Source organism: Enhydra lutris, unplaced genomic scaffold (genome assembly GCF_002288905.1).
Source record: "Enhydra lutris kenyoni isolate GAN:26980312 unplaced genomic scaffold, ASM228890v2 scaffoldscaffold34, whole genome shotgun sequence".
Taxonomy (NCBI): domain Eukaryota; kingdom Metazoa; phylum Chordata; class Mammalia; order Carnivora; family Mustelidae; genus Enhydra; species Enhydra lutris.
In genome coordinates this window covers 16,290,844-16,307,287 of record NW_019154118.1, presented here as the reverse complement: position 1 = coordinate 16,307,287, position 16,444 = coordinate 16,290,844, and the positions used below count along the sequence as shown (strand labels likewise).

At 52.8% G+C, this 16,444-nt stretch overlaps 1 protein-coding gene across 1 annotated transcript in view; it reads right to left on the bottom strand.

The window, feature by feature from the left end:
* Positions 1 to 16,444, bottom strand: part of LOC111153828 (DS cell adhesion molecule like 1) — a 339,620-nt gene that overhangs the window by 313,492 nt on the left and 9,684 nt on the right. The window contains exons 2-3 of the mRNA XM_022513083.1: positions 10,094 to 10,411; positions 6,544 to 6,690 (exon numbers count right to left, since the gene is read on the bottom strand). Of these exons, the coding sequence (XP_022368791.1) occupies positions 6,544 to 6,690; positions 10,094 to 10,411 (465 nt within the window). The remainder of the gene's footprint in view (positions 1 to 6,543; positions 6,691 to 10,093; positions 10,412 to 16,444) is intronic.

Below are 16,444 nucleotides of genomic sequence, written 5' to 3'. Positions count from 1 at the left end.
TTGCCTTGAGGCCACTATTTTCTTCATGTTAGCCCAGATAACCATCCCAACCCCTTTTCTCTATGGCCCTAAAGAGCCAAGAAAGGAGAGCCCTGATTATTTAAAAATATATATATATATATTTTAAGGTTCTATTTACTTATTTGAGAGAGAGAAAAAGAAATGAAAGAGAGACAATGAGAGTGAGCATGAGCAGGGAGGGGGCAGAGGGAGAAGCTCAATCCCAGGACCCTGGGATCGTGACCTGAGCCGAAGGCAGATGCTTAACAGACTGAGTCCCCCAGGCGAACCACAGAGATCCCCCAACTTTGCATCACACAGCAGAGCATCACAGAGGGAACCCACAGAAACCATCTCTCTGGGTCACTCTGGAGCAGTTCCATGAAATAAAGACCAAGGACTGCGCACCTTAAACCCTGTAATGCCTTCCTCCCTGCCACATGAGCACTCAGTTGGGGGAGAGACTGGCATTGCGTCATCATCGTTAATCATCTTTAGTGAGACTGGAGGGGAGAGGGGCCTGCAGAAAATACAGCGTCTGCCCTTGCTGGTTCTATATTCCTGGAATGGGGATAACACAGATTTCAAATATTACAGGACAAAACACAGTTATTGCCTTGAGCAAGGAACCAAGAAAGTCCGGAGAGAGTTCACAAAAGGATCCCCCTCGAAGAAGGTTAATCAGGGTGATTTTTCAATCCATTCATAGCAGAAATCGGAAAGACATCATGGAAAAAGTGGTATTTGAACCAGACTTTGAAAGATGGGTAGGTTTTCGATAGACAAAGAACGAAGTCTGAGAGTAAAAGCAAAGCACCCCATGAGCAGATAAAATAGCATGCCCTAAGAATGTCAGGAGAGAAGGGGAGCCCGAGAGCACCTCGGTCTTGACCTGGGTTTATCAGTAAGTGTGGAGGCTGTGCCCCAGGACCTCCAGAGCCCTTCCAGCTCTAACAGTCCCTGACTCCATCCGCTTGTGGTCTAGAAGCATCCAAACTGGTTTCCAGGCAGCACCCAGCTCGCTCCTATCTGCGCCATCCCCCGTCCAAGTTGGTGTAGACATATGGGATCTGAGGTAGTCTCCGTATCAGCCCGAGCAAAATGCAATTAATACGTTGAATCTGCATTCCAAAGCAAACCAAGACCGTATGTGATTGTTTACTGTGTTGAGATTATCCGTCTCTGCCCATCGGAGCTGACGACATGAACGGAATCCTAAACTCCCTGATCAGGACGGTCTTTGTGTCTCCCACTGGGCCAAAAACAGAGCCGGTGCCCAATAAAGCCTTCTTGTTAGAATGGCTGTTTTGTTCCCAGATCTTTCAGCTGGAGATCTGTGGCCCTTCAGAAAAGCCAGAGCCTCTGGTCACTGAACACACAGCCAAAGGTCAGTGCAAGGACCGGGGACACATGTCTGTCCCCAGGCAAGTGCAGGAGACAGGGACAGGAGCTCCTCCCCTGTGAGGACCTGAGGACAGTCCATTCTCAGTGAGAAGCCTGCTCTGAGGCAGCAGAACGCAGAGGTGCCTAGAGGAGCCCGGTTCAAACCCAGGCCACAGCCTTGACAAGCCACATGACCTTAGGTAAGTTGCTTAATTTCCCCCAGCTTCAATGTCCTCATTTATAAAATGAGAAAAGACCCAACAAAACAAAAAATGTTCTCTCTCTTAAAGGGTTATTGTGAGGATTAGAGATAATTTAGGTCTCAATACATGATAGATATTATCATTAATCTTATTATTATTATGCTATGACAGGTGCTACGAAGGCCCTGGGGATAAAGAGATGGAAAAGATACAGCTGTGTACACCCCTGCAGCAGGCAGACAGAAATCACCACCTATCACGTAAGAGGAAATGACGGGAGCGCGCTGGGAATGGAACCAGAGAAGCAGTCAGTTCTGCCAGCAGGCTTATGCAAGGTCTCCTGGAAGGCGACACATGTGGACCAAGTTTAAAGGACAAAAGAGGAGTAGGGTATCAATAAGGAGAAGAGGGATGGGTACAGAGGGGATAGCAGGATCAAGTGAAAACAGGTGTGAAAACACAGGAACAACTTGGCACTCTGGGGACAATCAGGGAGGTGGGCTCACAGGCTCTCTCCCCAGGTGAAGGTGGGCTACGGTCCAGGAGCACTGCCCACTAGCCAGAAAGGACCCCTCTGACCAGATTCACCCTTGCCCCTGTTTCTCCCCACCCCCACCCCCACCCCCAACTCACAGGGCTTCCAGCCCAGGCAGGGCCTGATGACAACCCAGCGTTCCAGAGCCCCATCCTCATAGATGAGGGAGCTGATCCAGGCTTAGTCTTCCAGAGCACCAGCAGACACATCTGGCCCGCATCTGAGCAGTGTCCAAAATTCCCCTCTGGGGCCAAGAGAGCCAGTCAGGATGCTGGTGAAGAGCATGCTGGGAAACTCCCACAAGGAGCCCGCATCGATATAATCAGGTCTGGTGGAAATTAAAAGCTATTAGGAACAGGGCCGGATTTATCTTTATATCCAATAACATGCATTGTAATGGTGATCATGCAGATGGGAAATTAAACCACATCTCGGCTTCACTGGAGGCCTTAATTTTTATTTATGTTTGTGCACGCCCTTTGCCCTCTTCCCCCCACCCCACCCACTCTGGAGAGCCGGTTCTCCTCAAGACCAAGACCCCCAGGAGAGAAGTAAAGGGTAGGAGTCTGCCAGATCATAGGTGAGAGGTTCTGGGCTCTTACATCCTTAAATAGCCCAATGGAAGGAAGAGGACCAACTTGGAGGAGGGGAAAGGCAGGGGGAGAAAGGGGCTCGTGTAGTAAGTAGCTCTGGGGAAAGTACCATTTTGGGAAACGTTGCATGTTGGTCTCTCCAGCCTCTCCCTGGGGAAAGCACAGTCAAAATGCTGCTTAGAGTTTCAGCAGGGAGGCTCCCCTGCCCCTCCCCAGTGTAGACAGCCAGGAAGGCTGGCCTGGGAACAAATATCCAACTCACGGAGCTGTTTTAGGCACCAAGCCTTTAATTCCTTCCAAACCCCCTCAGAGAGAGGCATTGAAGGGCAGGCTCCTCATTCGGAGGGGCCCCCGCCTCACAGGGCATCTGCTCTCCCCCAGGAGATGTGTCCTGGGGCCCTGAGTAACCCACAAGCCCTCCCATTCCTCCCCCGGCTCACCAGCACCTGCCCCTGTTGGCCCCGTGGTCTGTGGAGGATCTGAACCCAGACCTGCACATCCAGAGATCAAAGTCAACCTTTTCTCTTTGCTCCAGAAGCTGACCCTAAGGCGTCAGGGGGAAATAAAGGGCTCCTTGATCCTTCCGTAACCATTAAATCTTCCCCCACCGTGAGAAGCTGCCATCCAGCCTCCCAGACAACATGCACACTGGGTACAGGGTGAGATGGATGGCAGAGAATCCTATTTTTATGGGGAAAAAAAAAAAAAACAATAAACAATTTGCATTTTCCAAAATTAAAGCAGGCAGCGTGGCAGCCCACGTTCTGGCCCCTCATCCAGAGCCCGGAGAAGCAAAACTCCAGTCTCTGGTTCTCACACATTCCTCCGGGAACGTGTCAGTCGGATTCATGTGCTTTGGGAAGTCTGTCCCTGGATGAAAACCATAGCTGTAGAAGGATCTAGAATGATTATGGATGGTGCTGGAGGTTGGGTGGGGGAGGAAAATTCTCCAAGGCTAAAGGAAAGAGAGGGGTGCTAGAGAGCCAAAGTTGACCAGAGCCCTGCAGATTATCGTCAAGCCCGCTTCCCTGATAATTATGCCCTTTGGGGCCACCAGCCGTGTCTTTACATCAAAGACAGCCCTGAAGCACCAACTACAAGGTTCGCCTTGGGGAAGCTCCCTGCCTCCAGCTCCTAGGCACAGGAGCCAGGTAAACCCGCCTTCTCTCCCATTTAAGCTGGACTTCGTACCATCCCGCACCCACCATGCTCACCCTTACGTCAGTGCTGTTCCCACATTCCTTCAGAACGGTTCCAACCATCCACCCATGCTCCCTGGAGCACTGACTGAGCACCTGCCCTGCACGTGCAAGGGGGTGGGTGTGTCAGAAGCCAGAGACGTGTGTATGAAAACCAGCCAGCTCCATCCTGGGAAATTCAGTCTAATGGGGGACACGGAGCCCGTGACATAGTAGAAAGGGATACACCATCATCATCATCACAGCCACAGCTGTCCTAGATGTACCAGGCAGAGTTCGAGGAATGTTTCCGAATAGATTAACTTCTCGAACCCTATAAAGTAGGTCAATCATTATCCCCATTTTATTACAGTTGGGGAAACTGAGGCACTGTGGGGCCAGTGACCTGCCCAGCTGGTTAAGCAGTGGGCTGGGTCTCAGCCCAGACAGTCTGGTGCCAGGGTCCAGGCTCTTCCTCACTGCACCCACCTCGACCCCACAAAACCTTCCCTAAAATCCAATGTTGACCTTCTTCCCCTCCCTGAGGACAAGGCCATCCTTATCTAGAGCACACATTTAAAGCCTTGGAGTCACGCTCTGCTGGACACATTTGTATGGTGCAGGGAAGCAGTTCTGTGTCGGGGGAGTGCACAGGTTGAAGGAACAGATCCGAGTTCAAGCCCTGGCCCCCTGCTTAATAGATCCATTACCCAGAAGAAGTGATTTGACTCCTGGGAACCTCAGTTTCCTCTTCTCTAAAGTGGAGGGAAAAAATACACGTCCAGATTTTTATGAGGACAAAATGAGATCATACATGAAAGTTTCTTAGCCACTGCCTGGCATATAGTAAGCACTCAGATAATCATCATTGTTATTTAATACTACTACCAATAATTAATGATATTTTAATGAGTATAACTCTGAGTCCATAAACTCAAGTGTGTAAGAAATACCACATTTATGTTCTGCAAAGTGCCTTCAATCTGACTCTTTATAAGTGGGACCTTCAGTCTTCATTACTGGGGCTTCCCCCAGGGATGTGCCAAGGTCTGCGGTCTCTCCCCACCCCGGTTGTCCCTCCCTGCATGATCGCTTTGGGTCTTGGCTGTGCACCTAATGCCTCCTCTGGACGCAGAACACTGGCCCCCATCCCAGACCTCGTGGAGCCACACACAGCCACCAATGGTGGGGGCCAACCGCTTTGCCCAGCTGCACCCACTAAGCGGCCTACAGTCCCATTCCCCATCCCCGGGATTCGTTTGTCTCCCATTTGTTCCTTGTCCTCAGAGGCTCTCTTCCCCAGCCAGGACACCCATCCCAACCTTTGCTATTAGCCTATGGTTTTACAAAAGGCAGGAAGAGCAGCTGTCTTCAAGTAGATCTGGATTCCCATCCTGCTAGGAGCTCTGAGACCGGGAGACATAACAGCCTGGCCATCTGCTTGGAACTGAGAGAAGGAAAAGGTACCAGGAGCAAAACACAAATTAACGTCTCCAGAAGAGTAGCCTGTGGTGTTGGCTGTAAATAAGCCGAAGTATGGACTCTTCTAGCCAGGTTGTCGGAACCGTGGAAAGAGCTTTAAAAACACTGATCACAGGTTCTCCACCGGAGATACTGATTTGGGGTCAGTCCCAAGCACCAGTGTTTTTCAAAGAGCTCCCCCGGGACTCAGGGGTGTAGCAGGATTAAGAACCCCAGCTTTACAGGTGTGATGCATTGACGTCTGCCTCCCCCGGCTAACCCGGAAACCTGGCAGCTGGAATCATTCCGTCTGACCAACGATGGGACATCAAGGCTGCATGGGCGCTCAGCACCTGGCCAAGTTCCCCTGTTTCACAGAAAGGGAAAACCAAGGTCCTCCGCAGAGAAATGAAGAAAATACAGGAGAGTCCACAGATGATGCTGAGATGAAGGCAGTCACGCTGGAGCCATGGGGGGAGAAAACCCACTATTTTGTAACGAGAGGCCAAGAGGTATTTTGAGGACTTGAGGTCCTCTCTTAAGGTTTCCAGACCTGACCTCCTGTTGAAGGGAAAGGGAACCAGTAACAGAAGGTTTGCTCTAACAAGGTGAGCCTACGACATGGTACTAACCTCATCCCCCAATACCAGGCAAGGGCGAGGCCCACTAGAATCCTAACGGGATCTTCAGCCAACTTAAGAAAAAAAAAGACTCTTGTACACATGAAACTCAGGTCTGGTCCGGTGCTCAAGCTCTAGTCATTCCACACGGGAACACGGAAAACCGCCAGCTCCCGGCTCCCCTCCCCGACTTTGAAGCCCTTCACTTTAAAGGGGTTTCCAGCCTCACCTCCCACTGCAAAGAGCAATGGCAAGCAAAGACCAAGGAGCCAGAAAGATGGGAGTCCCACTCTCTAGGGGGAGTAGGATCCATCCTCTATCTGATGGGACATCAGCACACCCAGCAGAGGCCCCCAGCACCTGGGTTTCACTGACCCGCACAGACGTACCACATACCAAGACGAGACCAGAGATGCTTTGGGGCCAAAGCGTCACCAGAACACTGAGAATGAATCAGTCACCAGAACCAACCTCAAGAGCTCAGCTCGACAACCAGCTCAGCACCTCTACTCCATCTCTTCCCCCGCCCCGCAGCACCCCTGCCTGCCGCGGCCCCACAGGGCTTCTTACCTGGGATGATGGAGACCGTGTCCTTCTCCCAGGACACAACGCTAACATATTCCTGCACTGAAGAGGGGATGAGGCACTTGAAGACGGCCACGTTGCCACGCATTGACCTTTGATCCTCCACCCGAACGGTGTAGGGTTCCCTGAAAACTGCAGAGAGATGAGGGAGTGAGGAAAGGGGGTGTCACAAGACTGCGACACAGTGGAGGCCCAAGAAGGGAACAGAGAGCCACCTCAGGTCCCTCAGCAGCCCCAGGCCTCGCCCCCCAACACCTCCTCCCCCACCTCCCATTTAACTAGCCCAGACGTTCCTGCCATGATCTTACTCCTGCCTGAGCAACCTCCTCCCTGCTCCCTCAGAAACGTCCAGTGTCCCCTGCAAGGCCGTGAGTCCAACTTCAAACCTTTGTGATTTCAGTATTTAACAAACCATTGGATTGGAGGGGCCTGGGGTAGCACCTAATTCCAACATTGGGATCGCATCCAGCAAGAGGGTATGTAGGTAACGAGGAAATGCGATAGGATTCCTCTAAGGAAACCACACTTGATTTCCTACATTATTCCTGGGCCCGTGGTGGCAACAGCTGGGGCATGGTGACCATCATTTGCCAAAAATAGGAACTGTGACACATGACTCAACCACAGAATTTTGTGCCACATCAACGTGAAAGGTGGCCTGGGAAAAACGTAGTTGACACATGGAACTTTCTGGAAGGGCTTGGTGGTTTATAAGGAGAATGGAAGAGAATATTTAAAACTGTGATTGACTCTGAAAATGGACGGTCTCCAAGATTCTCTGAAACAAAGTATCCTTACTGTTTCCTCCTACCTCCTGACACTGCCTACAGCCTGACCCCCAGGCTTGCCCCTGATTCCAAAAACTAGCTCTTCCTTCTCTGCGGCACATGCAGTGGAGGCCCCCTGCCTCAGTCCTAGGGCTAGTTTCAAGGGACACAGTCACCTGCCTGCAGTCTACAAGTCAGGTCCGGTGGGTGGGCTGTCTGGGCCTTGCAGGTGGGGCCCAGGGGCCATCCTCGGCCTCTGCCTCTGCCTTGTCCTCCTCTGCTTGGCCTCTTCTGGGGCTCACTCCATCCTCCCACCCCTCCTCTGCCAAGCAGCGCTGGTGCATCCAGATCCCCACTGCCTCCCGACCTTGTCCCTCAGCAGGCACCTGGGCAGCGTGCCCTCCTGCTCTCCCGGCCACGGTTGCCAGGGTGATGTTCAGGGCCCCGCGGCCCTCTGGCTGTGCACCTGCAGCCCCTCTGGCTTCATAAAGAGCCGCTTAATTGGCTGTGTCTCTAGTCTGGCCAGCCCTGCCCAGCCTCCTCAGGCCTTTCTTCTTCCCCTGCCTCTGGGTTACATGCCGGGGAGGAGATACAGCTGAGGGGGAGGAGAGACAGAGAAGGGGGAGAGGAGAGGAGAGGAGCAGAGGAGAGGGGAGGGGAGGGAAGGGGAGGGGAGGGGAGGGGAGAGCCACTCTGCCTGTTCTTTGGGGCAGTGGTCTAGCCTTCCATGGGTGTGAGCGGGGCACAGCCGGCGGATGTGAGGGGAGCAGGCAAGAGGCCAAGGGGGAGTGAACACAGGAGGGAAGCAAAGTGAAAGAGTAGAAAAAACTGGGGTTTGGGGGCGCACCCCCTGGGAGAGTCCCATCAAGCTGGCAGAGACCAGAGGTGAGGAGCTGGCCAGCAGCCCCTGCCTCCTCCTCTGAGCTGCTGTGCAACCCTGCTGGTTGGCCTTCAGAGCCTCAGTTTCCTCGTCTGTAACACACAACAATGGTGATAGCAGCGTGTCGAAGGCCTGGCCCAGGGAAGCACCGCAGGAAGGTTGCTCGTCATTCCAGTGATACCTCTGACCCACAGGCCGTGGGCCCTTGGCCAAGCCACGTACCCTCTCCTCGTCTCAGTCCCTCACTTTTAAGAAACACTCTATGGGATTATTGTGAAAACTGTGTCCTAACCCAGTGACAGGCACTTAACAGGAAATAGGACGTTACTTCCTCTTAGCCCAATCCTCCAGGCGCTGGAGGCCAGAGCTGCACCAAACGCCAGCCTCGGGCCTCCCAGCTCAGCACCTGGTGGTATGAGGGGGTCAGAGCAACGGACCTAGTCCTGAAAAGAAGTTCCATGGGGAGCCCCAGGAGATACCCTGGGGTTGGTCCTGGGTTCCAAGAGCTCACATCTCCCCTCAAAGCAAGCCAATAGGAGGAAGACTAGCTCTTTAAATTAAGAGCGCCCGCCCCACCTCACCCCTGTATACACCCATTCCTAGCTACTTGGAACCTCAGGCCTGTGAGAGGCACTCCTGAGGCAGAAGGACCCTGGAAGTCAGAGAACTTGCAGGATCAGCCACTTGGCAGGCAGGTTGGGAGGCCTTCCCCAGAGCCTACTCTTCTCCCCCAAAACACTCACCAGGAAAGATGACATCCCAGAGCCCGGCACCGTCACAGTGGGCTAGCTAAAATGCTACCTGTCCTCTCCCACCCAAAAAAGCTCTACTAAGAAAACTGTTCTCCAAACTTCAGTGTTTCATTATGATTTAAGGCACACCTTGGAAACGATGACGACACACCAGTGTTTCGTGACATCCTCATTAAGAGAAGCTGATCTAAGCCACTCCCTGGACTCCAGACCTAGCCCTGAGAAATGAGCTTTTCTATTTTCTCGAAAGACAACAGCTGAGAAACCCCTACTTCCTGGCCTCCATCGGCCCTTCCGAAGACCAAAATGCTTCACTGCTCAAATTTTCCGTCATGAATTTTACCTAAATGCCTGTTCTCGGGAGGCAGAGTCTACTCAAAGATCCATCAACAGCAGAATGGATAAATAAACACGGTAGAGTCAAACAATAGAATACCACACAGCCATGACAATGAACAACCCCATTCAACAAGGCACAGCAGCAGGGGCAAATCCCACAAACACAATAGTGTACAGAGGATTCAAGAAAATACCTGCTGTAGGACTCCATTTATATAAAGTACAAAAATAGGCAAACACCTGTATTGTGAGAAGTCAGGACAATGGTTTCCCCCAGGGGAATGGTGACAGAAAAGAGCATGAAGTGGGCTTCTGACATGCTGATCTTGTGTGTCTTGATCTGGATATTAAAGCTGGTGAAAATTCACCAAGCGATCTACTTATAATATGCGCCCTTTTCTTTAGATGTTTCAATAAAAGGGTGTTTAAAAGAAAGAAACTCAACTGGGTGTGTTTTCCTAGAATCAAGCCCTGAAATGAACCCGGGATTGAAAGGAGCGCTGTCTCGGTTAACCATCGCAAGGAGCAATGACTGGGGCAGGTACCAGCCTCAGCTTCCCGGAGGAGAAAGTACAGACACGGAGAAGTGTTTTCTTTGACTAAGGACACGCAGTAAAACAGGAGCTAAGATTCCAAAAGGCTCAAAAACTCTCCCTGAGAGGCAAACTTCTGCCACACCACCCCCTCAGCATGGCACCCATGTCTCCCCAGAAGGGGGGCTCTGCCTGCCCCCCATAACCGCCCTCCAGACGGAGTCCCCCCACCACCCCGCAGGGAGCAGGTGGCCGGCCCCTTACCTGCTTTGACGCGGATGTTGGGGCTCCGGATCTTGCCGGCCGCATTCTCCGCGGTGCAGAAGTAGTCATTGTCGTGGATAAAGCTATTGAAGGCGGAGGGGGAGAAGGGGTAGAGCTGCAGCGTCCCGTTGGCGTGGACATGCCGGATGTGCGGCACGTCGTAGATGTCGTCCCCTGTGGCCAGGTACCATCGAAGGGCCGCGCTAGGCGAGCCCGCAGCCGGGCAGGGCACTACCACCCCCACGGAGCTGGAAAAGGTCACCTGCTGCAAGGAGTCATTTACAAAGTAGAGGCTGGTGCCAACATCTTCAGGGCGAGCTGTGGGAAAGGGGAGAGGATGGGCTGGATTATCCGCATTTTGGTAATAACCTCCCAGGCCCCTGAGGTGTGCGCCCACCCCCATTCATGTTTCAAACACCAGTCACCCAGGAAGCATCCCCTAAGTGCTAACTACACCCCAGCCACTGGCATGGTAGATCTGAGACTGTTCCTGCCCCACAGAAGCTTCCAGCCTCGCATGAGAGTAGCAAAAGGTAAAGACATCCCCCTTTCCATGCCAAGCCAAGCCAAGCCCACGGAGAAGAGATTGGCCATCACTCTTCTAGGTCAAAGGGTCCAAAGCCATGATCCACTATTGACATTAGGAGAGATGCTGAAATTGCTTGGATCATAAGCCTTTATTGAGCACCTGCTACACGGCAGGCAGGTTCACACCATGACCTCCATTCATCCACACAACCCTGAGAAGAGCTGGCATCATCTCTTTTTTTTTTTAATCATCCCCTTCTACAGGCTGAGAGTAGTTAGGTGACATGCCAGAGATCGCACAGCTAATAAGCTACAGAACAGAAATCTGAACCCAGGGGTGCCTGGGTGGCTCAGTGGGTTAAGCCTCTGCCTTCGGCTCAGGTTGTGATCCCAGGGTCCTGGGATCGAGCCCTGCATCAGGCTCTCTGCTCAGCAGGAAGCCTGCTTCCCTTCCTCTCTCTCTGCCTGCCTCTCTGCCTACTCGTGATCTCTATCAAATAAATAAATTTTTAAAATCTTTAAAAAAAAAAAAAAAAAGAAAGAAATGTGCACCCATCCCTCTTAGGGAGGGTCTTCTGCACTTCCTATCATACACAGGGGAAAGGCGAAGGGTCTCAGGACCATGCTGTAAGAGGAAGGGGGATGCTTGCTTGGGGCAGAGAAAACGACAGGAGATGCTGAGAGGGTCTCCCACCGTGGAGGCCGTTCTGGGAAAGGCCCAGCCCCCGAGGGCCGAATGAGGACCAGAGCTCCGGTGGGTGGATAAGATCTGGGTCAGGAAGCAAGAGGCCCACCCAGGTTCTCAACCTGGCCCCGACATGGACCAACTGTGGTGACACTTCCCCTCTCTGTTCCCCCGCTCCTTCGCTTATAAAATAATGGGGGTGGAAGGGGGGGTGGATGGGGCTGCAAAGACCTCATGCATCTGACTGTCTGACGGGTTCCCATCACAGCGCCCCGTCACGCGGGAGAACATGCTCAGCCCTCAGCCGCCTGACGGGGGCAGGGCCACCTGACCCCGAGGACAGCTGTCTGCAACCCTCACGCTGGCACGTGGCCTCCGTCTCTCCCGCCTGATGGCCCACAGCCCTGAATGGTGGAATCCGACCCTTCCTCCCTGCTAAGGAGCCACCTTAACAAGGGCCACCTCGGAACGAGTGGGGACAGCCCAGGAGAAGAGAGGGCCCAATCCCAGCTCTCCAGCTGCAAGCCCCTCCCCTCCACCCGGAAGACCAAGGAGCAAACAGACCACTCCGCTGCTTACTTAAAGAACGTTGCAGGGGACCCAACTTGACCTCAATTTCCACAACTTTATGAGAAGGAGGAGGGCCTGCATCCAGACTGTATTAATATTCTTGGCTTAACTCTGAGCCGAGCCTCCAGGAGGAATATACGGGGCAGCTAGTTGAGGGAGGTAATTAAGCCTCATTGGTCAGAGCAATTCACATCATCTCATAAAGAGCTCCGATGAAGCCATTAGCAGCAGTGCTGGAAAACACATTCATGGGCTCCTTGCTGGGGTGTCAGGGGCATCCTCCTGACAGCAAATGGATTTGCTGTCCCCTCCAGACACCACACCCCTAGAGGCTGCAAGGCCCTTGGGGAGGCCATGGTCTAACCTTTCCCTCCTCCTCCTCACACTGCCTCCCCTGGCGAAAGCCCCAGCGTTGGTAGGTGAGGGGACCCTCAGAAGCTCAGAAACGTGCCTCACCCCCAGTGGCTAGGGTACCGTCCAAGATCACGCAATCACAGCATTGCGCAGGTCAGCAAAGAAGGCTTAGGAAGACTTCCCTTAGCACCCAAATTTGCCAGGCTCCCTTTCCGCGGGCCTGCTCACTTTCTGGGAGATCTCCTTAGTGAGATCCCTTCAACAAGCATCTGAGAAGCATCTTCTACAGGCCAGGTACTGTCGTAAGCACTCGACTTATGGGGCTTCTTTCAACATTCCAACAACCCTGTGTGGTAGGTACTGCTGTGTCATCCCAGCCTACGCGTGAGGGAGGTAAGGCCCTGGGAGATCAAAGCAACTTAAAGACCACACAGCCGATGAGTGAGGGCTCTGGGAGGCAGACACGGGAAATCTGAGCCCCGAGTCTGACTTCTGTACAAGTAGATGATTGCAATAATAAAAAGGTGGATTTCACCTTCCTCAAACACCACCTGGCCACCAACATCCACATTTGGATGGCCAAGTACAAGATTAATACACCTGCACGCATAGATACACACACACTCCTTGTGGGAGGGGCCATCGTTGAAGTCGACATTTCAGACAATGCTTAGCCTGTGGGAGCAGGGACATCACTCTGGGGTTCTGGATGCTTCCTGAGACAACCTAGTTAATCAGACACTCTCTCCATGGTAGCTTATGGATTAGGGGAGACAAAATCCATCATGGGACAGAAAGACTCTACATTGTGCCTGAAAAATGGACTTGGAAAGCTGAGAAAGGTTCCTGACAGAGAGGAATTCTAGAATTATCTAGAATTATCGAGAACAGGGTAAGAAAATGTTTATGCTGTAGCCCTCAGTAATAATAATGCCGCCAGCAATGATACCATCACCACGGCTTTCACTGTTAACTGTAGGTCAGGCTCGGAGCTAGACCCATTACAGATACTATCTCACTTAATCTTCATGGCTCCCTAGGGGATGGTATTAATGTTATTTTGACCTCACGGATAAGGAAATTAAGACTCAAAGTTAACTAACTTCTCCAAAGAAATATGGTGTCAGTGCCGGAGCTGGGACTGGAGCCCAGCGTGCCCTTACTTGAGGGCCCAGGGACAGAGCCTCTCTACTGTGTGAAACTCGCTGAAGACAAACCACAGAATCTGGTTTCCCAGGCTGGGTACCTCTCCCCACCCTTCCTTTTGTCTCAACTCCACCCCAAACACACAGTCCTAGTCTCCAGCTCTCCCTGCTGGAAATCCGCGCCACACCCTCCCGCCTGCGAACCTGCCCCTTTCCCCAGGCCCCCTCTGCTCCCACCAGGAGCCCCAGCCGCGATGAGAGCAGCCTTCCTGCACTCTGAGCCTTGGATCCTGACAGAGCCAAGGACACGGGGTTCTCAACAACTACAAATGGGTAGATTTAATTGATGAATTGACCGGGATTGTCCAGCCACCTGTCAGGGCTGATGAAATGGCAGATTGATAGCAAAAGGTGAGTAGCCTCATATTTCTCTCATCTCGGGATGTGAGCTGCTGTCTTCTGAGTCTGGGGGAGCAGGGGAGGATGAGACAAACCATTCATTTCTGCTTAGAGCTCTGACAGTGCATTGCCGTTATGAAACATCACCCTCAGGTGTAAAACAATAGCGTCCCGCACTTACGGCAGGCCCGTACTTTACCACCACAAGGCACCCGTCAGCCCAGAATGCAGACGCCCTCTAATAAACATTAATTTAGCCTCATCCCACCTGCCAGGAGATAGGCATGAACAAATCTATAAAGGGGAAACTGAGGCACTGACCACCCAGTAGCCCAGTAGCCCAAATCTCTGCCTCGTGCCAAGATGAAGGTTGTTGGCTCAAGGGGCACCCATGAGTGGCCGCAGCAGCCATGCGTCACCCAGCCATGAAAGGGGGAGCCTTTATGGGGGCAGGGGGTTCCCCTCCTTCTCAGGCCCCTGTTTGAAACTTCAGAGCAGGGACAAAGCTTCAGCAAGCTCTCAGAGCAGCACAGAAGTGGGGTAAAATTGACAGAGCCCTGGTAGGCGTCTGATGAACTGCTTTCTCTCCCGGAGCTCACTCCGGACCTGCTGTGTGACCTCAGGCAAGCCACCAGCCTTTCTGAGCCTCCATGTCCTCAGTCAAAAAGACAGGAACTGCACCATCTTACCTGCCCTCCAGGACTGCAAAGCAGGGAAAAGAAAATGTGAAAGAACTGGGTTCCCCACAGAGAGGATGTGTGACTAAGAGGGACAGGACTGCTATTTGCATCCCCGCGACCTCCAAGGGGTCCAGGGTGCCCATGGTTCCTGCAAAGGTGACCAGGGCACAGCACCACTCTGCAAACCTGCAGAACTCAAGACCCTCTTCCACTCCTACTTCCTCTCAGCTGACTCCCGCACCCTTCCAGACTCCCTTCCCCAGGTCCCTTCAGACCCCGGGGGACCAGAAAAGTCCTATTCTTTCTGGGGATGTTTAGGGAGCACCAGACACACGCTCAGCAGAACCACAGCCATGGGTGGGAGACACCACCTTCCAGGAGCTGGTAAAGGAGATGGAGAATAGGGAAGGTTAGCCCCGAGCCCTGGGGGATGCGCATGGAAAGTACCAGTTCTGAGATGAGCCCTCTTGAGGGGACATGCAAGTTAGTCGCCGCTAGGGGACAGAGCTGGGCATGGGGGAGCTCCAGCTGAGCCTGGGAGGAAGATCTAAATGAAGGCACTCCCACAGAGAGACCAGCCTGAACAAGGCCTCTGTGGCAACCAGGAGACCGCATGTTTGGGGGACCCCACAGAAACCTTCCAGGCGGGAGTGCCGGCTGGGCTTGGGGAGAAGAGGCAGAAACAGCTGGATTGGCGTGTTGGCCCCTCCGCGGTAGAAGGCAATGACGGTCCGGTTTGCGGGCTTGGTGACTGGGTTCCTGCAGGTTCTTGTAGCCCTGGGCCTAACTTCATCTTGACCTTATACTTATTTCCCTGAAGGCTTGGTGGCTTAGCTAACGGTACACGTTCTCCAAAGAGAGGAGACTCACACTGATTAAGCCCCTGCTGCGTGCCTGGCACTGGGCTTGCCTGCATGCTCCCAGAACATTCTCTCACTTAACCCTCACACAAAGGTCTAAGGTGGTCTTGTTAGTCTCATTTTATCAGTAAAGAAAAAGAGGCTCATGGGGAGACTGTACAGCTCGAAGGAGGCAGAGCCATCCTTCAGTCAAGGTCCGTCAGGTCCCCAGCCCGAGTGTTTTCTGCCTAAATGCTGGAGAGTTCAAAGTTTGGGGCCTTAGGAGGGCCTCCCAACTTCTTCTCTGGAAGCCAGTCCCAGTTTGGAAACCACGTCCTCACACAGGAAACTCCTACCTCCCCCTCAAATCTCAGCGGCTCCCCCCACCACCCCCTTGCCCAGCTCTTTCTTCTCTGCAGACAGAAGCAGGCATATTTACAGAGAGAACGAGAGGAGGGGGGAACACTTCATAAATAAAGAGAGACATTCAGATCAACAGCAAAGCTTCTTCTGGTCAAAGGGGGAAATGGATTTTTAATAGAAAATGGAAGTTATGGGCTTGGATGTGATGTGACAGACGCCCAGACTTAAACCCATTTAATCTTCTCTGCCGTTTAACGTGGAACACCGCCCCGATGCCGTGTTTCAGAAAACAGGCTCCAAATCGCTGGGAGATTAGAAGCGTAGAAATAGCAGCGCAATATTTTTAAACCAGAAATCGCCCCGAGGCATTTGGGCTGCCCCAGGGTCACCACAGAAACCTAAATACCCATCACATCAACTCCAGCGCTGGCCCTCCCGCCGTCTGGCCATCCGGATTAGTTGGGCAAAGGAAACTTGACACCCTGTGTATTGGACACCCATGGGCCCACACCCTGCTGGCCTGGACTGGGCTGGGGGTGTCTGGCCCACTGGGGCTTCCTCCCAGGTGGACACTGAAGTACCCCCATGTCGTCATCCCCAGTCATCACCAATGACAACCCAAGGGATCTAAAATATTAACACCTCACTACCTCCACTGGGAGAAGTGAGTCATTTTGTTCTCTTCCTTTACAATATTTACTCATCTCATTCACTGGACTTTTCAACCAGGAGCCTTTGTCAGGGCTGGACCTGCAACCCGCCCCCCAGAGATGGGCAAGAGCCGGCAA